Genomic DNA, 25,705 nt, shown 5'->3' with positions numbered 1-25,705 from the left:
CAAGCTACCAATAATCTTGTAAGAGTTATTACGTGTGAAAAACGAAATGCTTCGATGTAATGTTATTTTAATTTAGTTATGGACCACAGATTTGTAAGAATTTTGGAAGTATTTTACATAAACTGGAAACAAACTGCTAGAGAAAGTTAAATCTTTGTTTCCCCATGAACTACCAATAAGTTTTTCCATCAAGATGATTCACAGACCATTATGAGGAAAAAGAAAAAATATAACATGGAAGAAATTGAAATATCCCTTATTTATGTAGTACTGTAGCTTTGGGGTAAGTTTTCAATAGGTTTTCAATCTTATATACTACACAGTTCACTTTTGTCACATCTAGGAAAAGATTATCTATGAGAATTCACTGTGTGCAAAATAAACTTTTTCTGATACTCATTTTTCGTAAAAACGATGTTGTAATTTTCTGTTAGTTTCACTCCCCTTTCTGCTGCATCGTTTATTACGGAGATGAATTTAACTATTGTCTTTCCTTGAAGATAGTCATCGTTATCTGACCATGAAATCGGATCACACTCAAGAAACCCTTTGGGTATTTTAAATCTCACGAGAAAAAATTGTTTGTGCTATCAAAATCACTGATTTCTCTTTTCGCAAGAATTTTTATGATATTATCCTTGCGTCAAGCCTCTTTGTTGCTTCAGGGTCTCTCCTTACAGTTTTAATTCTTTCAACCAATTTTTGTTTTTCCACTATGTTAACTTCATCATCAAAAAAAAAAAAAAAAACTCCAATGCTACGTATTCCTTCTTCAAGTACCAGAGACTCCGAGAAAATTTAGAAAGAGTCACTTCAGATAATTCATTATCTATTTGCCTATAACTGTACAAAGCTTTCAAAAATTGCAAGTCTTGTAATGGTGAATGGGATACTTGATCACATTTAAATCAAGCTTGGACATATAGTCGTATCAGAAAAATTCATGCATTCCGTAGACCCGTTTATATTTGCTTCGTTAAACGAAAACGTTGGCGAAAGAGAAATATTTTTAAACAGTATATTGCTTTTCCCATCTACCTTGCATGGTGAATTACTCCAGGCAAACGAAAGAAAACTCTTCGAGGAGGTATGCCATCCAAGAATGTCAGTTCTAAAAAAATATTGTATCTTCTCTGCGGTGTCCTGCTTCTACAAGTTTGATAGCAAAATTCAATACTTCATTTCTTACATCTGAAATGTTGTTCCTTACGTCATTATCATCATCAATTCTGGAATAAAGTTAGTACAATCTATTTTAGAGCAATCGTTCTGAAAATGCTTAAATAGAGGAACGTCCGGTCCAGATGCAAACGAAACACAACACTTGTCAAATACACATTTTAAAACCAATCCATAAATGTAGTGTCTACAAGAAAAGTATAGAAGATCATTTTGGAGCATCTGCTCTAGCAGAATGAAAGCACCGTCCACATGGCACATATTGCAGGAAATAGTGTGACAAAAACTGCCTGCACGAACTTTACCAAGTTCCATTCTTCAAGCTAATGAACTGTAGTAGAAATAATATGTTCGTTCTCCTCTTCATGATGACAAACTGAGAACACCAATTAGCCTCTCATGAGCATCTCCTCTAATATATTGATAACCCGTCGATAGTCTCTCTACCAGTCAAATTCGGCAGTAGTTTTCCGTCTCATTCCACAGCTAACGCACTTGATGCACTCCGAAATTGTTTTTGTGGTCTTATGCAACTTCGCTACGGATTTTCTCTCAGCACCGATGCATATTTATTACTAGTTCCTTTACATTATAGCCTAATGTTTCTGCCGTCGCTGTCAGAATATGTATTCTCGTTCTATCAATGGACTTGTATCGATCAAGAGCAGCAACCTGTCTTGGAGTTTTAAAATTAGTTTTTCCCCTTTTACATCTCTTGCAGGGACCGGGCGCACACAGGCACATATTTACATTTTATCTTACATACTCAACTGGGTTTTCCTCTTCATTTCTTGACATGCTTACCTACGTGTATTTTGGTGTAAAATTCATACAAATCATTTTCAGAAGTGCATTTTTCTTTTGCGTTCCTCTTTCTAATGAAGCCGCGCATATCCCTCTTGTTCTTTTCGAGCCAAACTCATGTCTTTACACTTAGTTGTGTAAGAGTTATTACTTGTGAAAAAGATAAATATTTTCACAGGTAATAATTCTTAGACGACTAAAGCTATCTTTAAAATAGTGCCAGATTTGTGTTTTTGGTGAAACGCCACCACAAAACCATATGTCACATGACCCTCTTCCTATTTGAAAATTTTGATCTGAATCCAAGACGGCGGACTTTAAGATGGCCGCTGTGACAATACTATACAACATTAGGTGTGTTTCTTCCTCTAGTTCCATTATCCTGGGTATTTTTGCGTTCCCTTAAGCCGTTTCTAAATTACAAGATTTTATTCCAGATTTTCCCCATATATTATGTACTGTAATCGGATTCAAAATTTTAGGTCGCTTGGGGCACCATTTAATATTATTCAATGAAGTTAATTTTTCTCCTTCCTTAATTTAGTCCCATATGGAACCATTTTAGGGGGTGAGTCCAAAGAAATTAGGAAATCAAAAATTAAGGACCACCCTAACGGGTGTTGCTAAATAAGTGTTACAACTCTTGGGAGGTGACTCCTGCCACTGAGACAAGAAAAAAAGTTCTCTTGAACTTTCGGCTATCGGACATAGTTTCGGATCTACAAGGTGCCGAAAGCGTTGGAAAATGACTTTCGGACACCAATAGTTCGGAAACTATCCAACGTAAAGAGGGCGGGTAAAAAATTCACTGAAGAAGTCATACCTGCTGTATTGAAATGTACATGTTTCACAATCCTACCATGCACGCGCAAGGAATTCCCCAAAGGAACGTAGGGAATTCCGGATAATCTGCCAAATGAAAATTGGTCTAAATTGATATGAATTGATAGGGTTTCTAACAGGTAGCAATAATTCGTTTCTATTAAGTCGATATCTGCAACGAATACAAAATGGCGGACACCTTCATGCCCGTTGTGTGTGGTTGCATAATCGCCAGGTACGGATGCTGGCCAACAGTGGCAGCTCCATTTTCTTTTGTGTTCGAAATTATGTGATGCAATGTATTTCGTCACAGTATATTTTTCGTTTTCTTCACTTATAAGCGTGAAAGAAAACATTGCTGCATGCGTTTTCTCGAGTACGAGAAATCGTGCTGCTGACGATCCTTAACACTTCCGACTTCCCTCCTAAGAATCGGTTGTCCATTGTTGTCAACGCTTAGCTTTTGCCAACTTTGGACCCTCCTTGAAAACAGGGTATATTGAAACCTCTATTTAGAGCATATCTGAGAATTACACCCTGTATTAAATACCCTGTATACCTATTGACAATTTACGAAATATGTATTTTTGGATTGTGTATGCATGGTTTCCTTTACGCTGATAAGGACCACCATCCACAGTTTCTGGAATTCGAAATAGGGCCTGTTGAAATTTGGCTTTTTCGCGGTTTTGGACAACCCTAGCTCTGAAACTATGGACCTTTCGCCATAGGTCCATATGAACTTTTTGTCTTATTTTGATGTGAGGAATCACTTCTTACAGTTTGTCGGTATAGTTCATTAACACCCTGTATATATATTACATTATTGTAAACATTATTGATGAAACTAAGAGGAAATTAAGTATAAAAGACAGTATACTCCTACATAAGTAATGAATTTTTAAATGGGCCAATATTGAAAATATGCGCTCTATTTTTCATCATTCTCTTTCATTAGTCACCCGTCTCTTAAGCTTAGAGGAAACAAACATGAGACTCAAAACTATATATTTCATTTCATTTTTCAGGAGTACAAATACGGTCATTACCTCAAAATTGTAGAGTGCAATGGAGGAAAAATAGAAATCGGCAGTATCTTGAATTTCATGTATAAATTAACTAATAGTTGTCGAGTTGGATAAAATCTGTTATTTTTCATTTCAAATCAAGTAAAACATCGAAACTTATGTGGCCTCCCTATTTTGATTTTTGCATGAAAATTAGAAAAGAGCCTTCTTCCTGTTTTGTATAAGTTCAATTACAGCACGCTGTCGTTCTTTAATGCATCATTCATATACGTGCCATTAATACTTACCAGGTACTGTCGCCGTATAAGTAGCTACTACCTTCCTCACAATGACCACTGAATATTCCAAATAGCAGATTATTTATTTTTTTTTAAATTGAATTTTCTAAGAGAAAGAGCAACCAATTCAACAAACTATAAATACAAAGGATACTAGGAAAGTTTTGCAATACGAGCAGGTGTCACAGGAGTCTGCTTCTTGCTGCATGCTAAGACATGTCCATACTTGCATAGTAAGCGCTGCGCCAAGTCGATGGGCTGAGTTATTCATTAGCAGTGATAGTCTAAAGTGCTTGCTATGACATCTTGGTCACGAAATGAGATGTGAGTAGTTTTCCGGCATAGCATCGCACGTGGTTTAAAGTTAGACCAGTGCCTAGAAGAAATGACTCTTCCACTGGGTGATATCTGTAAATACCGTACAACTATATTCAGGTAGTACTTACAGAGAACTTCAAAGGAGAAATTTTCACTCCAGAGGATGCTGAAAGGGGCGAGGGAGGCCACGAATGTCAATTACGGCCTTAAGTCTAAATGCACCGTCAATTCGTTCCATTCTGCATGATCATTTCCATGTAAAGAAACTTTGTTATCCCTGTGTGTCAAGAAAATCAGATGACACGACGTGATACATGGTGCCGCGAGAGATGCTATAATTGTTTAATAAGGGAGAAACTCGATATATGAACAACATCGTGACAGGTAACGAGACTTGGTTGTGTGGTTATGGTGTGCCAACCAAGACTCAGAACAAAGTTTGGATCTTTGATTATGAAAATACACCTGTAGCTGTGAAACAATACTGATCAGTAAAGAAGAAAATGATAGTTGTATTTTTCAAATCGATAGGAATTGCGGAGGGTGTCGTTTCGGACACATAAACGAAAGTCACTCCTAAATGGTACACTGAACAGTGCCTGACTAAAGTAATTGAATCTATGAAGAACCTACGATCAAATTGAAGAATAGGCACGTGATTACTCCATCATGACAATACTCCAGGTCACCACGAGCAAGCCTGCATCGAGCATTTGACCACTACAGGACTGAAACTTCTTGAGCACTCTTCTTACAGTCCAGACCTTGCTCTCTGCGACTTTTCACTGTTCCCGTATTGAAAATGTAACTGAAAGGCATGCAGTGATGAGAATTTTCTGAGGGCTTGGGGAAACGAGTGTGCCTTACTCCCTAGTGAAACTTGGCAGATCTGGTTTAACGGTTGGTTTCTGAAGATATGGAGAGGTATATTGAGTGAGGTGGAAAGTTTGAAAAAAATATAAGCAAACAAAATTGTACTGCAAAACTTCAAGTGTTCTTTATACAGGCAAGAGAATGAGGTACCACATAGCGGTTTAATATTAGTGGTCAAAAACCTAAAACAGTATTTTCCGAGCGTTGAGATTGCAGCTTTAGTTGAGCTTATCTTTAGTACTCAGAACGTCAATGTTCGGAAAAGCAGCTTTTACATAACATTTACTTCATAAAACTTGAGCGGTAAAATTTACGTCGTTTAAAGTTACCTAATTGTCTACTGAAAGAATACTATATATATTAGAATAATGAAAGTTATAAAAAGATAAGAACTTTTCCTCTCCACTACGTACAGGTACGTGCAGAAAAGAAGAGCGAAAAATCAATATACAACATCTGTTTTAAGTTCCATATACAGTATCTCTGCTTCCTGAACGCATTAACGATGATTTGATCTCGAGCAAGAGCATGGGGCCTTATCTCCCCCACTCATCAACTATTTTCCCATCACGCCCTGATCTTCAAACTCATGATGGATGATGTTGTACAAACTTTCGTCTGTGTGTGACCAATTTCTCGTCTTTTCCCCCTCTTTTAAGAATTCCGCCAATACTATAGCACATGTACTCTGCTCTGAGGCAGAGTAAGATATTCGTTGAATGCATAATATGGTGTCATTAACAGATACTGGAATAAAACATACGAGACATCACACTAATTTTTTTCATTCCCATTCTGAAAAAAAAAACTAAAATATGTTATACTGCAATTATTACTGATCAATTTAATTGAAGTTTAGTTTTGGTTTCTGGTAAACCAAATTCCTCAACAAGTTAAACTTTTTCAAGCTTAGTCTTAAATATAACATTTTATCTCAAATTAAATTAAATGTTTTTTAAAATAAATACATATTTAATAATAGAAAATATTTAAGCTTTTGGGTTTGTCGAGTTAAAAGTTATTTAGTTTCTCATTTTAGTATTGTATTTCAAGGATAGATTAGCGATTTACATCCTCAGCGTTATACTACTTGCTAATCTTAAAAACATTGCGGGTAGTCTAAGAACAAGGATATCATCCATAATTACTCCCATACGAAATAGATGGGAAACTTTTTTTTATTGTCCATATGGTGGGATCAACTGTGATGGATCATCTCTACCAACGAACTTGATTCTTAACTTCTGATCCAGCACTTCCTCGTCAAAATTCAAGGTGGGCCATCAAATAGTTCTTGAGATATTATTTCTCCCGGCCCGATAGACATTCAGGATATTTTGGCAAGCCAAACTTCTTAAAAATGAATAAAAGTGACTGAGTTTCAAAAAATCATTCCCACGTGTAAAGCACCATATGTAGATTTTTTCAGAGTAACCGTTGGTATATTAGTACCGTCCTAAACTTGCAAACGGAAAATCTCGGTTCGAATTCGGGTGAGGTACTATTTTTTTTTTTCATAAAATATTCGCAACCAATGTTGGTTGGAGAAGTTACAAGGTGAGAATCCGAATGAACAGTGTGTGCAGTCTTCATCATACAGAGTGATGATAAGTAGTTTTAATATTTATATTCGCCTCTCTTTCTCTCTCTCTATCCATCTTTCTTGACGTTTCCTTATCATGTCTTGCATCTCTCTGTTCTCTCTATATATCTCTCTCCCTCACTTTCTCTTTCTTCCACACAGACAAACACACACTTTGTGTAAAGGAAATAAGTAATGTCTCTCTTTTCCTGTGGGTTACCGAGTCTTAATCGAATCACCTTGCCATTGCGATGACCCATTTCAGCTCTAGTGTGTTCACACTAACATTGCGAATTACAACGTTATATCTGCAATAGAAGAAATTGCGTTTGGATGCTCAGAATAAACGAATGTTCAGAAATGACTATAAAATTGTCCCCTTTTCGGTCATTTCAAGAGATATTGTATTTATATTAATTTGACGCAAAATTCGTTTCCATTCTATTTGTTTTATCCACGTACGAAATAATAAGTATGCAAGATTGCTACATCTATAAGGAACCAACATCCAATTTTCATTTTAAACATTCGTAACTTTTCATCATGATACAATTCCTACTTTTAATGTAGGCTCTTTCTGATAGAAATTTAGCAGTAAAATAGAACTCATTCAATTTTCCTTTCTGTCTTTTTCTATATTTTCTGTTTTCTTTTTCCTTCTTCAGTGTGCATTAGTAGTATGGAATGGATGATAATACCTACGCTACCTACTAGGTTTATTATAATATATTTCAGATCAGTACGTTTAATGAACACTACCGAATTTGCAACCGAAACACGCGGAAAGACAGGATGTGTGTTAAACTTTTGGCATACTAGATGTGTCTCACAACTTTTCAGTTTCACTGGGTATTGAGTACTTAATTTGATCACCAAGTTTGGTATTCATTTGAGGGGGTGAGCGCAACAGTGGTTTAACCCACATTTTTAAAAATGGAGAAAAATCAAGTTAAACTTAAACACATATGGCTTTTTGTACAGCGGGGGACACTTCTAAATGGTACAGCCATATGGAGATTTACGGCTAAGGTGTACCATTTAGAAGTGTCCCCCGCTGTACAATATATATGTATGTACAATCTATGACACATTCAACCACTTATGGTTGCTTTTGGTATATTGTACAGTTCGCGGCATAGAAATTGTTACAAAAATTCTAAGTCAAAATCAATAACAAACTCTTGCCCCGTTTTCTTATGAATACAGAAATACATGTCTCAATCGACTAGTTGCTTCTAGTATTCAATACAACTCCTCCCCCTCCTCCACCTCTCCTTGTCTAAAGCAGTGAGTGTGACGTAGTACACTCTTTCCATTCAGCTGAAAAAGAAACAGGAATCAAGTTTACAACGTTACAGCTTTAAAACAGTCTTTTCCATTCGTTTGATCTGAAATATTTTTAAGAGCCAAAGTTAGAAATAGTCACAAAATATTTCCAGAGCTTCATAAAGACCTTTAGTTTCATTCATTCCCTTGTTTAAAGACTGCAAGCTAGTAAGATTCTCCCTTTCCGGTACCGATTAACTCGAAATCCCGGTAGCCAGAATTAGCCCGGAATAGGGGACTTACATCTTAAAAGAATGTCAATCTCAGCAAAATGCAGATGTCTTTTAGTATCAGATAAAAAAGGAATTAAATTTCTCATTTCTAGTTCTATTTGCCTTGTAGTTCTCAGTCTGTGGCAAAATAACTGACAGAAATAAGGACAATGAATTATTTTGTAGAACATTCCACTTTATTATCACACGAATTTCATCTTCCGATTTACTTAGTTGTGAAAAATTATAGAGTGTATTTCTATACTATGTAAAGTAGGTGAACTGTCGCTGATTTCTGATGGCAATCAGAAACATAGATAAAAGATAAATTACAGTAATAGTTTCCTATTAAGAGGAAGTATAACTACTTTTATTTTAACATGTTTTTAAATGTTTGTTCGGGTTCACCTCCTTCCCCCTCAACCTTGGATACGGAATACAAGAACAAATTTAGATTTTGGTTATTGATTCCAGTATATTTCAAGCATCATTTATCGGATCTAGGCCTGTGCGATATGTCGATATATCGATATCGATATTCACACATATCAACATTCGATATCGCAAATATATCAACATCGATATATCCATATCCTAAATTTTCGATATCGATCTTGGGGGAGAGCGAGGCATAGGGACCCCTAAGACTTGCGATGGATAACGAAACAAAACTTAATTTTTACAATAATGTCTTCCAATGACAATTTCTTTATTACCACAAATTGCAATGTAAATAAATCCACTTTCAAATTTACAATATTATATGCTGTAATTTCTTAGGCGCCGAAACGTTTCTCTTCCTTCCCCCAAAAAGAAAAAACACCTGTCATAACCAAGTGCTTCGAACTTTGACCTAGAAATTATCATAAGAAAGTTTTTTTTTGTTCCTCTCTCTCGGAAATTTCCATCCTATTTGGCCTTTGAGAGCACTCATTGACAAAAACTGCTCACATAACCACTATATGCAGACATACTTTTAGGTAGAATCAGAGATTTGGAAAGGAAACGTGTTTTCAATAATAATAATAATAATAATAATAATAATAATAATAATAATAGTAATAATAATAATTATTATTAATATTAATATTATTATAACAATTGGATTTACAAGTAGGGTCCTGTCTCTTTATTTTGCATGGGAGTCCATCAAGCCTACTACGCTAATGGCGTCCCTTCGGCTATGTTTGTCTCCCTTTCCGTTTCCTATGGATGTTTGTTGTTGTGCTGTTAGGCGTTTACAACCTTACGAGGTTGTTTGAAAAAGGAAAGAAACTGCTTTCTTCTGATATCGTTTTCTTACCATTCATCTGGTTTCAATTGCTTAAGTAAGATCATTATATAACTTTTTGTGTCATCCATTTCCCTCACTATAATAAAAACGTCATTCTTAACAATTTATTTTATACTCTTATTTGCAGTTTCCCACACTGATATATTTGTAACAAAATTGAGGTTTGTCCAACGCCTTGACTTCTCAACGAACCCAACGACCGATCATTTGTTTTGCCTACTATTGTAGGAAAAGGAGAATAGCAGGTAGTAAAGCACTTTTGGAGACGTGCATACAAAATGATAATTTTCAGTCAGCAATTGAGACGAACAATGGACAGACATGTGAGGAACTGAGATTACAAATTAGTGTGAGTGAAGAAACCATTTGGCAGCATCTTCGTCAACTTGGGAAGCACTACAAATTTGGTCGATTGGTCCCACATGATTTGACTCCGGGCCAAAAGGCAACGCGAGCAGATGCCTTTTTTTTTTCTTTTTGCTGTCTCGTCTGAATAAGGAGTAATTTCTGGAGAGGTTTTAGACATGTGATGAGAAGTGGGTTCCGTATGAAGCTCCACGACGCCGTTATGATTGGTTAGCATCCCATGAACCGGTTCTAAAGCACCTGAAACCAGCATTGCACCAGAAGAAGTTAATCCTGTGTGTTTGGTGGACTTCTCGTGACATCGTGCGTCAGGAACTGCTACCAGCTGTTCAGAGCATCAATGCAACTGTGTATTGTTAGCGGTTGAGCAGTGTTCAAGGAAAACTGAAAACTTTGGTGCCAACACTTCTGAATCGCAAAGGGGTCCTCCTGTTACAGGACAACGCTAAGCCCCATGTGGCTAGGATTCTACACCTTTGACATTGCACCTTCCGATTATCATCTGTTCCATTCCTTAGACGATCACCTCAGAGGACTCCTGTTCAAATCCCTAGTAAAGGAGCAAAATGCACTTGATATCTTCTTCGCTTTACAGCCCACTAAGTTTTCCCGCGTTGAAATCCATGGCCTTCCAGAACGTTGGCAGAAGGTCGTCGATGCAGACGGAGACTATGTTTGATCTTCCAGATACGTCTTAGGTGACATCAACTTTTAGGTTACCTTTATAACTGAATACCGTAGCAAACCTTAACTATGGTTTCAACACTAATCTCAGTCGTTTGAGACTCTTATTTTTCGTCCCTTTTCAGCCTCCATATGTATGGTGGCTGAACGTGGACTATAACGCTATGGGGAGTGTAATAATTAATAACAGCGACATCGAGAATTATGGATTCGACACTAATATCGGTCGGTTTGGATAATTTTACATCTCAATTTTTTCCCAGCACTCTAGCGGTACTAATGGAGGTTAAAGATAGACTTAAATGGTATAGAGAGAGTCATCAATCTGTTTAAAGACCCCGAAAACTATGGATTCAGCACCAATATCGGTCATTTTTAATTATTTTTAGCTGCTACAATTTCACCACTCAGGGTACTAATGGGGGCTGAACTTGAAGTTTTTGGCAACTGGAGTGACATTTTTTATTTAAGTGACCCCGCGAACTATGGATTTAACACTAATATAGGTCATCTGTTACCATTTTTGTCAGCCCCTTCCACTATCCCCTAGGAGTGCTAAGGAGTTTTTGCCTCTGGGGGGCTGAATGTGGACATAAACAGCATCAGAGCTGACACCAATTAACTTAGCGACGTTGAAAACTAATGAGTAGACTCTAATATCGGTAGTTTTTGATATTTGTACATGTCACCATTTGACCTTCTTAGTGATAATGGGGGATTAAATTAACCTAAACGGCATCGGAGATCAGTACTTATCTAAGCGACCCTAAAATTGAGAATTCGGCACTATCAGTCATTTTCAGTTACTTTTAGATGTCAGCATTCCCCCTTCAGAAATACTAATGAACTCTTAACTTGGGTTTAAATGGCATCTTTTCATCTCAGCGACTCCGAAAATTGCAGATTCGACACTAATATTGATCGTTTTCGATCATTTTTATGTTACCTCCTATGCGACACTATGAAATGGATCGTTTTCTGTAATTTTTATACCTCCCCTCCCACTAACCCTGGGTGTGCTACAAAGTCTTTACTCTACAGTACTCTTTCCTACACTGTAAGTAATATGTGTACATATGAAGTGTGGTTAAAATCGCTCCAGTAGTTCTAGTGTTATGCTGGAACATACACACACACACTTACATCTATTAGAGTATACGGAAAAAAGGAGTGTGAAGTATCTGTGTAGTAATAGTGATGTGACTGTGAGATGACTGTGAACTATTGATTTAATTTGTTAAATTCTATTTCATTATTTTTACGATTATCTTCGACAGTATCGTCAACTCTTTAAAATTCAACGGAATGAAACCTTTTATTAATGTTGTACATTTCCAGACAGTTTGTGTAATCATGTATTTGTTAATTCTCGCTTTTGAAATTGTTAATAAACACGACTAAATTCCTTCTTGATTTTCTGCATTCCCTTCCTCATAGCTTGATATTTCACCATTCTCTGAATGCCAGACTCAGGACTTTACAGCCAAACAAAACCACGAAGGACATATCGACAAAGAATATTCTCCATGAAGTTTAGAAAGGTGCAGGATCATTGGAAGTAAGCACACCGCACCATTGGAGGACGACCGACTCCATGTCCCGAGAATACCATTCTGGTGCTTTATCGCCGCAGACATATTTATGTTTGACATCTGAGTAGTGGCATGAAGGTGAAGAAGTACATCGTAGAAGACACATCGTCAAGAGAGAAATCGACGCCCCTGACAAATCAACAGGATAGAGATCCAGATGTTGGTTGATTCCAGCATTTCCAGAATTCCTCCAGAGAAAGACATTCATCGTTCCAGGTAACCAGGATGACGCCAGTCTCGTTAGAATATCAGGGTAGTGCTCATCCTTTATCTTTTAATCACAACCTATCTCTCTCTCTGTCTCTCATCTATTTCCCTAACTAGTCATTTTCAAAATTAAAACATTTGAATTTTATTTAAATTCAACCATAATTTCGCAGTTAAGTACCGTGTTGTGCACCAGTTTCATCCCCAATTGTTGCACTCATTTGATGAATATTTTAGAGATTTTTCTGAGCTACAACTGATGCACAGCACTGGCACAGGAGCTCATTGCAATTTTTGCGAAAAGCCGATATGGACACTACCTGTTAAAGCTAGTTCGTGCTTCTAAATGCACTACGAATATTGTGAAAAACAGTGACTCATTGTAGAGAAACTTACACAAGGAAAACGGTTTCACAAGGGAAGAAGGTGCCAATCAACATTTTAAATTGCTTCTCTTGACAATATCGATTAGCCCCTTCTTTCTCTCCGTGTACCATATACATACTGTATATTGAAGTGATTTTATAGGTAGAGACAAAACGGTCCTGGTGTGTCTTTCCCCTTCACCAATTTTATTATAAAATTTCTAAATGCAATTTCTTTGATTTACAAAGAGTAATTAATATTGTCTTTTCTCCTAATTGACCAGATGAAGGAGATTGGTGTTTTGCAAGGTGCTCCTTCCGCTCATGGCAGCATCCCAAACACTTGCAAGGTTATAAGTGAGATTCGTGGATAACTCCCTCAGCTCACAGCAGCCTCGCGAGGTTTTAGTTGTAGTTAGGATCCCTAGTCCAGTGCGACATAGGGCTTAGGAAAGGTGTATCCCTCGTGGATAACCCCCTCAGATCACAGCAACCTCGCGAGGTTTTGGTTGTAGTTAGGATCCCTAGTCCAGTGCGACATAGGGCTTAGGAAAGGTGTATCCCTCGTGGATAACCCCCTCAGCACACAGCAGCCTCGCGAGGTTTTGTTTGTAGTTAGGATCCCTAGTCCAGTGCGATATAGGGCTTAGGAAAGGTGTATCCCTCGTGGATAACCCCCTCAGATCACAGCAACCTCGCGAGGTTTTGTTTGTAGTTAGGATCCCTAGTCCAGTGCGACATAGGGCTTAGGAAAGGTGTATCCCTCGTGGATAACCCCCTCAGCTTACAGCAGCCTCGCGAGGTTTCGGTCGTAGTTACGATCCCTAGTCCAGTGCGACATAGGGATTAGAAAAGGTGTGTCCCTAATCCAGTGTGACCTCGGAGCAGATAATGATTAGTCGATCAGTGGTCAGACTGATGGCAAGTCAATCCGTGGTGCCTCTTTTATGTGTACTCCCCGAGTGGCTCGTCCTGGCTTCGTGTGGTCCGTCTCATTTCGGTTTCCTTAGTGTCTTCCTCATTAGTGTATCGTCTGCTTTGTAAATACTGCTTTGGCATATGTTGTTATACACGTGGTTTTGTTATGATGTGGGGATTATTACACCCCGCACACTACAAAAAAAAATAATCTGCAAGATTATTTTTTGAGAAAGAAACACATTTGCCATGAATGGAAGTTATTTGCACTACGACACTGATACACTTGGAAACACTGTAAAAGACACTGTAAAAACTATAATACACTGTAAAATCACTAGGAGAAAACTTGTTGTGATATATATAGGTAGGTAGTGGTAATAACACCATGTTTCCGTTCCATCTAAGCAGGAACAAAGCAGTCACTATAATTTCCCTCAGAGTGGACAGAAGTGTCATAATTGTACAGGGTGGGTGTCCAATATACAATGCAATCCGGAGTTTAGGATAGTACAACTTTTGAACCTGAAACGATACACAAATAATGTTTATACCAAAATGAAACTTTGAAATGAAATGAAATCTTTTTAGTTTTACGTACCACGCTTATGGCGGTTAGGCTAAAGGAGACGGTGAAAATAAGAAATGAATGAAATGGTGGAATGAAAGAAGTGGGAGGAAACTGGAGAACCCCTTGAAAACCCACGAGCGCGATGTTTGTCCACCACAAAGGCCACACGGCGCGAGCTCGAATCGAACCAGGGATCCCAAGCACCGGAGGTGAACGCTCTACCACTGAGCCACCGCGCCCCCGAGAAAATGAAACCTTGTTCATGTATATATTTTTAAAGTAGGAAACGATTGAAGTTCACTAGGAATCACACAATGTTACCAGATGTAACCGACGATGTAAATCAATTTTTTTGCAAAACACGTAAATTAACTTATAACTCATATGTATGAATGTTCTATCGTTAATTTTCAGTTTGCTTAGTTGGAGTAGCTTGGAAACTATGGATCAGAAAAGAGAAATTTTCATATCCACCGATAACTAATCGCACTATAAGGAGGAACTGGGAAAATCGTAGTTTTCATAAATTAACACTCTGAATGGGCAACACTGCTGATGTTTCATTGCATCAAAATGTGTGTTAAGGATCTGTCTATATTATACAATTCCTGAAAACAACGAGAAAGAAACTTTGAAATTACCATTATGAAACTTTTACTTACATGCACCCGGCAACACTGCTTTTCATTTCAATGGGGCTACTTAAAGCAAGAAGTAAACAAGAACAATCCTCGAACTACACAAGGCGTGGAAACGAACATTCGCAGTGCTATTGACAAGATTAACACTTCTACTCTTCGTAAAGTTGCTACCAACATGGTGAAACGTCTGAACCAGTGTTTGAATCAAAACAGGGGGCACTCCCAGTATCTTATAGAGCTGATAACTCATTTCGTGATAATTGCAGTGTTGCCGAGTTCACCTAAGTAAAAGTTTTATCATGATAATTTCAAAGTTTGCTTTTCGTTCTTTTCAGGAATTGCATAATGTAGACAGGTCCTTAACACACCTTTTGATGCACTGAAACAAAAGTTGTACTACCCTAAACTCCGAGTTGCTTTGTGTTTGGTTTAAAAAAAAAAAAACTGTCAATTCAACTAATTGTCAATTGCCTCAATAGATGGCACGGGAGGTGTCTTCCCGCTTTAGGTTGTTGCCCTCATAGTTTTTGTTTGAAAATGTAGGTCACAATGAGTGTGTGGCGCGCGGCTTTTCCAATCGGTGTAACGGTGTGTGTGTGTTCGTGTAAATTCAAATAATCTTACCAAAACCAATAGTAAACATTATATCCAATTATAATCAACTTTAGTATACATCTCTCTTGTTGTTTTCGATTCTTTATAATAAATTCTCATCATTTATCTATCAATTATTGTGTGTGCATTACGTACACTTTTTGGTCCACGCCGGACCGGATAAAGAACTAGCAATGAAAACAGTCCAAGGTCCTCCGGATTTCTAGTGGTGTGAATCGAACTTTTCTCTTCCCGTGTTCCGTTCGTCGTGTCGTGTCCGTTGTCTTTTCGTGTGTTCACAATGGAACAATTTCGTAGAAAAAAGGCAGTTGTAAAAAGAGAAGTGACCCGACTTCAGGGGAAAGTAGCGACTCAAATTCATAACCAAGACTTCAACGTGTCATTTTACATTGAAAAATGCAAAGAACAGGACACAAAATGTAGTGAACTGGTGAATGAATTGGAAACTGTGTGTGATGAATCGAACTATGAAGCGTTTGACGAAGAAATTAGTGAAATACAGGATAAATTAGAATCAATGTTAAGCAAATTATTGAACTTAAAAGAAGCAAGCAGTGGTACAAACTCGAGTGATGCTAAATCTGATGTAAAACTCCCGAAGTTAGAACTTCCTTACTTCAGTGGTGAGATTCATGAATGGATGTCATTCTGGGACTTATTTAGTGCATCAGTACATAATAATCAAACATTGACAGGTGCTCAGAAGCTACAGTATTTAAGGGCTTCTGTGCGGGTGAGGCAGCAAGCCTAATTCAGTCGATTCCTGTAACCGGTCAAAACTACGAAGTGGCGTGTACTTTGTTAAAAAAACAATATGAAGACAAGAGAGAAATAGTGAATCAAACTCTGAAAAGACTTTTCGGTATACCGAAAGTGAGTGAAGTGTGTGCATCTTCATTAAGAAAACTTGTGGACATAACAACAGAATCTGTGCGTGTGCTAAAGGCACTAAATGTGCCTGTTGAACACTGGGACGTAATTCTAGTGCATGTGACATGTGAGAAACTTGACTCAGACTCAAGGCGTCAATGGGAACTGTCGTTAACAAGTACGCCTACCAGTGGTGAATTACCATCATTCCAGTTATTAACTGATTTTCTAAATCAGCGAGCCAAAGCGCTAGCTGCAGCAGCGAGTGCAGATACAGATCAAAGTGCATCAACACCCCAAAAAACCCCCCTCACCATCAAGAACAAGCCCTCAGGTGTTTTTCATAAGACCAGTGGACTCCCAAAACATAAAGTCACGCAGTCGTACCATGCAAGTACACAAAATTGCGTAAAATGCAACCAGCAGCATCCTCTGCATCAATGTAAAAAGTTTATTGACATGTGTGTGAATGACAGACATGATTTTGTGAAACAAAATTCCTTGTGTTTTAACTGTTTAAAATATGGTTGTACTATAAGTCAGTGTAAGTCAACAAGCTGTCATAAATGCAAGAAAAGGCATCATACCCTCTTGCACTTCATTCAAGAACCTAAGCAAGTTGGCGATTCAAATCAAAACGGTAGCCAGCCCATTACCTCTCTTTTGTCGGCGAATGGAACTGGGTCTGAAGTGTTACTTTCAACAGCAGTGGTGTATGTGAGTGATCAATATAACAATTACCAACCTGTCCGTTGCTTGATTGACAATGGAAGCCAGACTTCGATGATTACAGAAAACTGTGTTCAAAAACTTGGCCTTCGAAAACAGAAGGTAAATATTACCATCACAGGAATCACTTCAAGTAGTGTAGGAAAGTCACAAGCTATGGTAAATGTTCAGTTACAAGGGAGGTCCAACAAGAATGTTCAGTTAGCAACTAATGCCATCGTCGTGCCTGTAGTTACGTCTAACATTCCGAAAAGTGTCGTGACAAACGTAGATCAGTGGTCACACATAAAGGAACTGGAACTAGCCGACCCTATGGTTCATATCCCGGGAAAAATTGAATTACTTCTTGGAGCTGACGTGTACGGTCATCTGTTAAGTAGTGGTAGGCGTGTTGGTTCTAGAGACACACCAGTAGCAATAGAAACTGTGCTTGGATGGGTACTAACAGGCCCTATCAAAACTAATCCTAGCCCATCAACTGTGTCATCCCACTTTGTGTCGTGCACATTAGATTCAGTTTTGAGAAACTTTTGGGAAATTGAAGAGTAGCCATCTGTAAAACATTTGTCCCCCGAAGAAAATGCGTGTGAAAATCATTTTGCAGCAACTCACAAGCGTGACAGTGATGAAAGGTACATCGTTCAGTTGCCGTTTCGTGACAACGAACCTAACCTAGGTGCTTCCAGAGAAACTGCAATCAAAAGGCTAATCAGCATTGAAAGAAAGTTAACACGGTCACCAGAACTACAAAAACAATATTGTGATTTCATGAATGAATACTGGTCTCTCGGACATATGGAATTAGTGCCATCTGATACAGCACAGAATTCTCAATGTGATCCCAACTACCTTCCACATCATTTTGTATTGAAAGACAGTACAACAACTAGTTTACGTGTCGTGTTTGACGGGAGTGCTAAAACTTCAAACGGTCTTTCATTAAATCAAAACTTAATGATAGGACCTAAATTACAGGATGATCTGATTTCTATTGTACTTCGTTTTAGATTGCATCCCGTAGCTTTATGTGGTGATGTTGCCAAAATGTATCGACAGGTAAGGGTGTGTACAGAGCATACTGACTATCAACGTATCGTGTGGAGAGAAAGCTCCGAAGAACCGATTCGTGATTTCAGATTAGTGACCGTGACCTACGGAACAGCATGTGCCCCATATCTTGCAGTGAAGTGTTTACAGCAGTTGGTTACTGACGAAGGGGAAGCATTTCCTCTTGCCGTAAAAACTGTGCTTAGTGATTTTTTCGTCGATGATTGTGTAACAAGTGTACGGTCAACCGAAGAAGCATTGGAACTATACACTCAATTAACACAGCTTCTATCGAAGGGTGGATTTGAGCTGCGAAAATGGGCTTCAAACGATGTAAAAGTGCTAGAACATATCCCACCTCATCTTCGTGAAAGTAGTTTGCCATTCCATTTCAGTGAGAGTGATGTGATTAAGACATTAGGAATTCAGTGGTGTCCATCGCTTGACCAGTCCTCGTTCTGTGTAACGGTTCCTCGAAACTACTCAGTGTTAACGAAAAGAGTACTACTTTCAGAAATTGCGAAACTGTATGATCCATTAGGATGGCTCAGCCCATCAACTATCAAAGGGGAATTGTTAATACAAACACTGTGGAAATTGCAGCTTGATTGGGACGAAGTTTTGCCCAGTGAAATATCAAGTGCATGGAGAAAATATTGTGAAGAGTTTCCCATACTCCAAGGGATTAAGATAGACAGGTGTATGGTACCAAGAAATGCTGTGCAATTGCAATTGATAGGATTTTCAGATGCATCTGAGGCTGCTTATTCATCCGTCGTGTATTTGCGTTGCTTATGTGCCGACCAAGGTGTTACAGTAAAACTCGTATGTGCGAAAACAAGAGTTAAAAAAATTAACTCTTCCCAGACTGGAGCTCTGTGGAGCTGTTCTCCTAACACGCTTAATGAACATGGTAGTGAATTCGTTACGTATGAACTTTGACAGCATGCATGCATATTCAGATTCAACTATTGTGCTTGCATGGATTGCGTCTCCACCCAGTAAATGGAAAACATTTGTGAGTAATCGCATTGCAGAAATTCAGCAGTCTGAAAATATTGAGCGGCATCACGTTTTAGGAAGCGAAAATCCTGCTGACTGTGCTTCGAGAGGAATTAACCCGTCAGATCTCGTAACGCATCCATTGTGGTGGTCAGGACCAAGTTGGCTATACAACACAGTGTTGCCAACCAGCGAGAATCAGGAATGTGACATTGAAGCGGTGAAGGGTGAACAGAAAAGTAGTGTTGTTGTGTTGCATACTACAAGTGACATTAGTTTTATTGCTAAATTCTCATCATTCATAAGGCTTCAGAGAGTTGTAGCCTGGTGTAAAAGGTTTATTTTCAATTGCAAGTCAGGAAGCCATAGTAAACTAAGTGGAGTGTTATCTACAGGTGAATTGCAACAAGCAACTCATTGCTTGGTAAGGCTTGCTCAACAAGATGAATTTCAGCAAGAAATCAAGTGTTTGAAGGAAGGAAAACCTTTGCCCACGAAAAGTTGTCTTGTGTGCCTCAACCCTTTTCTCGATGACCACAATGTTCTCAGAGTGGGTGGCAGGTTGCAACACGCAAATTTAAATTTCAACTCAAAGCATCCAGTCTTGCTTCCACGTAATCATGTGCTTACAAGACTTATTGTAGAACAAGAACATCGCAATAATTTACATGCTGGCCCTCAGTTGTTGTTGGCAGTTCTACAGCAGCGTTTCTGGATTATTAGAGGTAGAGATTTAGTGCGACATATAATCAAGCAGTGCGTCACCTGTCATCGTCAAGCTGCAGAATCAGCTCATCAACTTATGGGCAATTTGCCCTCTCCACGTGTTAACCCAGGTCGGCCCTTTCAGGTATGTGGAGTGGACTTTGCTGGTCCAGTGACATTGAAAAACATGAAGGGACGCGGTCAGAAAACATACAAGGGATATATAGCATTATTTGTTTGCTTTTCCGTGAAGGCGATACACTTAGAACTAGTAAGTGACTTAACTACAAGTGCTTTCATAGCAGCTCTAAAGCGCTTTATAGGGAGAAGAGGTAAACCTACACATATATATAGTGATTGTGGCACTACATTCGTAGGTGCAAATCGAGAGCTCAAAAACATGTTAAAGATAGCGCATCGTAGTGCACATCGAGATGAAGTTTCTAACGTTCTTAGTTCGCAAGGCATCTCATGGCATTTCAACCCCCCTAGTGCGCCGCATCTTGGAGGTCTGTGGGAAGCAGGGGTCAGGTCACTGAAACACCATTTACGTCGTATTGTGGGTAACGTGATCCTCAACTTTGAAGAACTTTGCACAGTCTTAACACAGATTGAAGCCTGTTTAAATTCCCGCCCTCTCACAGCAGCATCAAGTGATCCAAGTGATTTGTGTGCATTGACTCCTGGCCATTTCTTAATTGGCGAGTCGTTGGTTGCGTTTCCTGAACCTGACTTAACTAACGTGAAGTTGTCACCACTTGCTAAGTGGCAACTTGTGCAAAAATTAGTGCAGCATTTTTGGCGAAGGTGGTCCAGTGAATATTTATCTCGACTCCAACAACGGCCAAAGTGGTGGTGTACTCAGACGAACATTAAGGTTGGTGATATGGTAATTCTAAAGGACGACAAAACATCACCATTACACTGGAAGCTGGCAAGAGTAGTAGACATTCATCCAGGTAGTGACAATCTTGTACGTGTGGCAACAGTGAAAACAACACAAGGACTCATGAAAAGACCAATTGTGAAATTGTGCCCACTTCCTTTCAATCAGTCGTAATTTTGTTTGTTTTGATAACTTAATTTTGTTGTATGTGTTGAAATTCAGTGAATTTCAAGGTGGGCGGTATGTTTGGTTTAAAAAAAAAAACTTTGTCAATTCAACTAATTGTCAATTGCCTCAATAGATGGCACGGGAGGTGTCTTCCCGCTTTAGGTTGTTGCCCTCATAGTTTTTGTTTGAAAATGTAGGTCACAATGAGTGTGTGGCGCGCGGCTTTTCCAATCGGTGTAACGGTGTGTGTGTGTTCGTGTAAATTCAAATAATCTTACCAAAACCAATAGTAAACATTATATCCAATTATAATCAACTTTAGTATACATCTCTCTTGTTGTTTTCGATTCTTTATAATAAATTCTCATCATTTATCTATCAATTATTGTGTGTGCATTACGTACACTTTGTGTTTTGGACACCCTGTAGTTAGTAAATATATACCAGTTCACGAATAAGTCAATTCAGAGTGTTAATTTATCAAAACCACGATTTCCCTAGTTCCCCATTACAGAGGCCTCATCTGATTAGTTATCGGTGGAAACGAAAAACTCTTGTTTCTGCTCCATAGTTTACAACTAAGCAAACTGAAAATCAAGGACAGAACATCCATACGTATGAGTTATGAGTCAATTTACGTGTTTTGCAAAAAAACAAAAAAAAAATATTTACACTTTCGGTTACATCTGGCAACACTGTGTGGTTCCTAGTAAACTTCAATCGTTGCTTCCTAGTTTAGCAATATATACATGAACAAGGCTTCATTTTGGTATAACCATTATTTGTGTATCGTTTTAGGTTCAAAAGTCCTAAACTCCAGGTTGCTTTGTATATTGACACCCTGTAGTAAGTAAATATATACCAGTTCACAAATGGTTGGTATTGGTCGAGGATACTGTTGACTAAAATCAGTGTTTATGTTGACATCACATCCGGTATTTGTAGTCTGTATCGTTTGAATTTCAACTTCAATAGTAGGCGGTAAGTTAAGTCTTTTTAATGGCAAAGATACGTCTACACGTTTAGTTACGCTTTTGTTTGTATAACGGGACTTAGATGAAGCACAAATAAATTATTATTATTATTATTATTATTATTATTATTATTATTATTATTATTATTATTATTATTATTATTATTATTATTATTATTATTATTATTACCTAGAACCAGAGAAAGGAGAATGGTTGATATTAGAATCTGGAACATTTTTCTGCAAAGGAAAAGATAGTATTAGTGTTGGCGTTTTTATAAACGTTTATATAGAAAGTGTAAAATTAATCCTATAGCAAGTAAAAGAATAAATAGAAAGCAAAAGATGATAAGAACAGTCCATGGAAAAGAGTGGTGCAAATGTAATTCGGAAAAACTGATTTGGTAAATTGTTTCGTTCTCGCTGAAGTAAAACGTGTAGAGATGTCACAGTTTGTTGGATGGTTTGTAGGTTAAAGGTAAAATTGAAGTTATAACTGGTAGGAAGTGTGCGATATTCTATGTGGTACAAATTGGTGATATGTCTGGTTGGTAGGTTGAGGGTCTCTGTTTTAACAGGTTAGCTGCCATGTGGGTCCGATCGGACCTACTGGAGTGATCTAAGAAAATGTTCTTGTAGGTCCGATCGGACCCACAATTTCTAATTCGTCGAATTCACGTTAGAGTACTTGTATTGCTAAATCCTGTCTCTACTGTTATTGAACTGTAGTGTTTTTATTACACATGTAGGTTTGGTCTTCGATATTGATTATTAACGCCGCTAGGGGCGCTAAATACCAAGTAACAAGCATTTGTTGCTTTTGTAGACCCGATCGGACCTATGTTTTGCTTTTTCAGTGATATGTTAAAAAGTTTAACAATGGATTCATTATTTATTCTAATTTATTTTCACAAGATGTCAGTGTCCCTGTCATTTGCTGAATTTTCAGAAAAGTCTAGATCTCTACACTGCTATTACTAATAAGATCGAGTTGTTCTGCGCATATTTCTTCGTGTTTCATTGCACAAAGATATTACTTATTAGCACTAAAAGCAAGATGAATAAATCCACACTTCTCACTTCTGCACATGTAGTAATAAACAAATAACTTTCTAACAGAGTTGCCAGTTCAACTGCAATTTATCCCCTTGCCCATAAACAAAATGTACACACGTAGGTCCGATCGGACCCCCAACTTTTATGCATGCGGATTCAATACCTAGCCTTAGATTATATGTTTCAATATTAATATTATGTTTAAAAAATATGAACAAAACAAGAATAATGTAAGTAAGTACGCTTGGCACTCTACCGGTGAACAACAAAATTTACTCTTGGCAGCTAACGTGTTAATATATTCGTAGTCTTCGTATATGGGAAAAAATAAGTTAGTGATTGGTCCATCTCATCTGCGACGACTATTTGATTTCTTTGGTGAGCTATCCGTACTAATTTCCTTGTTGTCAGTAGAAGTCCCGTTGGAGTAGAAGTATACAAATAAAATTCTTCTGCTCTTGATAACGAAGATTTAATGTGGCATCGGAAGATAAGATTGTACAAACAATCCGTTTTCTGGGATCTTGCTTGAATTTGAAACTTACAGATTTCTATCATACGCTGTGTTTGGCAAAATGAAACATCGAATACAAAAATTTCTGATGACGTCCATATAGCAAATTCGGAGATTTGCAGGCGGAGATAAGAAGCGTCTGTCAAAAATCCGTTATTAAATATGTTATATAGAAAATGATAATTACGGTCCTGTATAGGAATTTGTAATATATCTAAATTTACTTTCTTTAGATGGAACATTAATAAAAAAGCCCTAAGTCATGCTCCATTAAAGTGTATCTTAAATTTGCGTTACCCTGTATAATATTATTAGCAAGGGTTGGCTTAATTAGCGCATCATTAATTTTATTATCAAATATACTCTGTACTATTAAGTCGAAATGTTGCTCTGTGAGCTGAAAGTTTAAGAGAGTACGGTAATCAAAAATCGTTCATTTGTTGCCGTGGTACATATTAATTGTAAAATCTCGTGGTGTGTTTGAGAGACCAGTTTTTCTTTTGCTAATGTAAAGTTAGAGACGATGTGGGTTAATCGAAAGTTACTTTCTTTAATTTCCTGAATCTGTGAATTAAGATATTTCGTCTGGTCTTTAAGAAGGTTTACTGAGTATTTATTGAGAAGGTTTATTATTGATTTATGGGCTACATATATATAAGTGGCTTTTCGCTATATGAAGTCCATAAATTCATATATATAAAGGGTGTTCAAAAAGTTTTGCACAGTGGTCACTATTTTTTTTAAGCCTACTCAATGTAGCCTCCATCAGCTGTGACGCATCTGATCCAACGTTCTTTTCATAATGTAAATACACTTTGGTAAAATTCAGGGGATTGACTGTTACACCATCGATTGACATAGGAAATAAGGTCTTTCTCACTATCAAGTGTTTTACCGCGCAGGTGGGCCTTCACACGACCAAAGAGGAAAAAAATCAGACAGAGCCAAGCCCGGACTGAGGGAGGATGAGTAAAAATTTTCCAACCCATTTTCGTGATTTTCTCCTGCGTCACAAGGGCTGTATGGGGTTTGGCATTGTTATGGTGAAGTCTGATGAGCTTACCCTGAAGCTATGGTCTGTGGGTTCTGATGGCACGTCGCAGCTTGTCTAATGACAAACAGTAACGGTTCTTGTTAATTGTGGAGCTTGTCTTTGGATGATTTGATTAATGGTCTCCTCATTCACCTCACTCACTACCGTCGCGTCGATGGTCTACCGCATCGTGGATTGTCCAGTAGAGAGAAATCACCTTCTTTAAACCTCTGCAACCACCGCTGGACACTGCTGCGATCCAATATGTCCTCCCCATAGACAGCGAGCAACTTCCTGTGAATCGATGTGGCAGTCATCGCCGGTCTTGAAGAGGAACTCCATCACCGACCGTTGTCGCAACCTGACATCTACTTCACGGTCCATTATGGCTCACCTGTAAATAAACGAATATACTGTTATATACCAACTTATAGCTAATTGTTCCAAGTATGTTCACAAAAAATTTCATTCTGCTCCTGCAAGAAATAAAAATTAAAAACCACTGTGCAAAACTTTGTGAACACCCTTTATATATATATATATATATATATATATATATATATATATATATATATATACTGGTCCAAATCTCGGGGGGATGAGGGGGACATGTTCCCTCCAATCTTGGAACTAGGAGGATTGTCCTCCCAATAATTCGATTTGAAATGTTTTGCGGAGAAATGTGATGATTTGTGTCCGATTGCTACAGAGGAAAGTGAGATGAAATTGATGTCCCCTCAGAAGAAGCCTCAAATCTGCCAGCCCCCTAATGTTGAAGACAACTCTGCTGCCCTGATCCTCCACAGCATTGTTTTTCAACTTCATAAATATTTTGAACATCGCTTAATATAGGCCTATATATGTTCAATAATAGAAAACTATGAAACAATACCAAAAAAGCTGCAGAGTACATCAAAATTTTTGTTTTTGCATGTAAGTCTATTCACGAGTATGTAGAACTAGCAACGAAATTAAAATGTCATTTCATTAAACTGTGATAAAAACAAACAAACAAAAAAAACAACCGTGAAAGTAAAATAATACGAG

General features: G+C 37.9%; 3 protein-coding genes across 3 annotated transcripts; all 3 read left to right on the top strand.

Moving 5' to 3' along the window:
- Positions 1-15,955: 15,955 nt before the first annotated feature.
- On the top strand, positions 15,956-17,823 carry LOC145679559 (uncharacterized). Its single transcript, XM_081750135.1, has 2 exons — positions 15,956-16,275; positions 16,371-17,823. Exons 1-2 carry the CDS (start codon positions 15,956-15,958, stop codon positions 17,821-17,823), a joined length of 1,773 nt encoding a protein of 590 aa, XP_081606261.1.
- Positions 17,824-18,069: 246 nt separating this feature from the next.
- On the top strand, positions 18,070-19,263 carry LOC145679558 (uncharacterized). Its single transcript, XM_081750134.1, has one exon. It carries the CDS (start codon positions 18,070-18,072, stop codon positions 19,261-19,263), a length of 1,194 nt encoding a protein of 397 aa, XP_081606260.1.
- A 4-nt stretch (positions 19,264-19,267) lies between these two features.
- Positions 19,268-21,088, top strand: LOC145679557 (uncharacterized). Its single transcript, XM_081750133.1, has one exon. The coding sequence runs from the start codon at positions 19,268-19,270 to the stop codon at positions 21,086-21,088; it is 1,821 nt and encodes a 606-aa protein (XP_081606259.1).
- Positions 21,089-25,705: the final 4,617 nt, after the last annotated feature.

Source organism: Thermobia domestica, chromosome 2 (assembly GCF_964235325.1).
Source record: "Thermobia domestica chromosome 2, izTheDome1.hap1.1, whole genome shotgun sequence".
Taxonomy (NCBI): Eukaryota; Metazoa; Arthropoda; class Insecta; order Zygentoma; family Lepismatidae; genus Thermobia; species Thermobia domestica.
The sequence above is the reverse complement of the archived record's forward strand: the minus strand, read 5'-3'. Positions and strand labels throughout refer to the sequence as shown.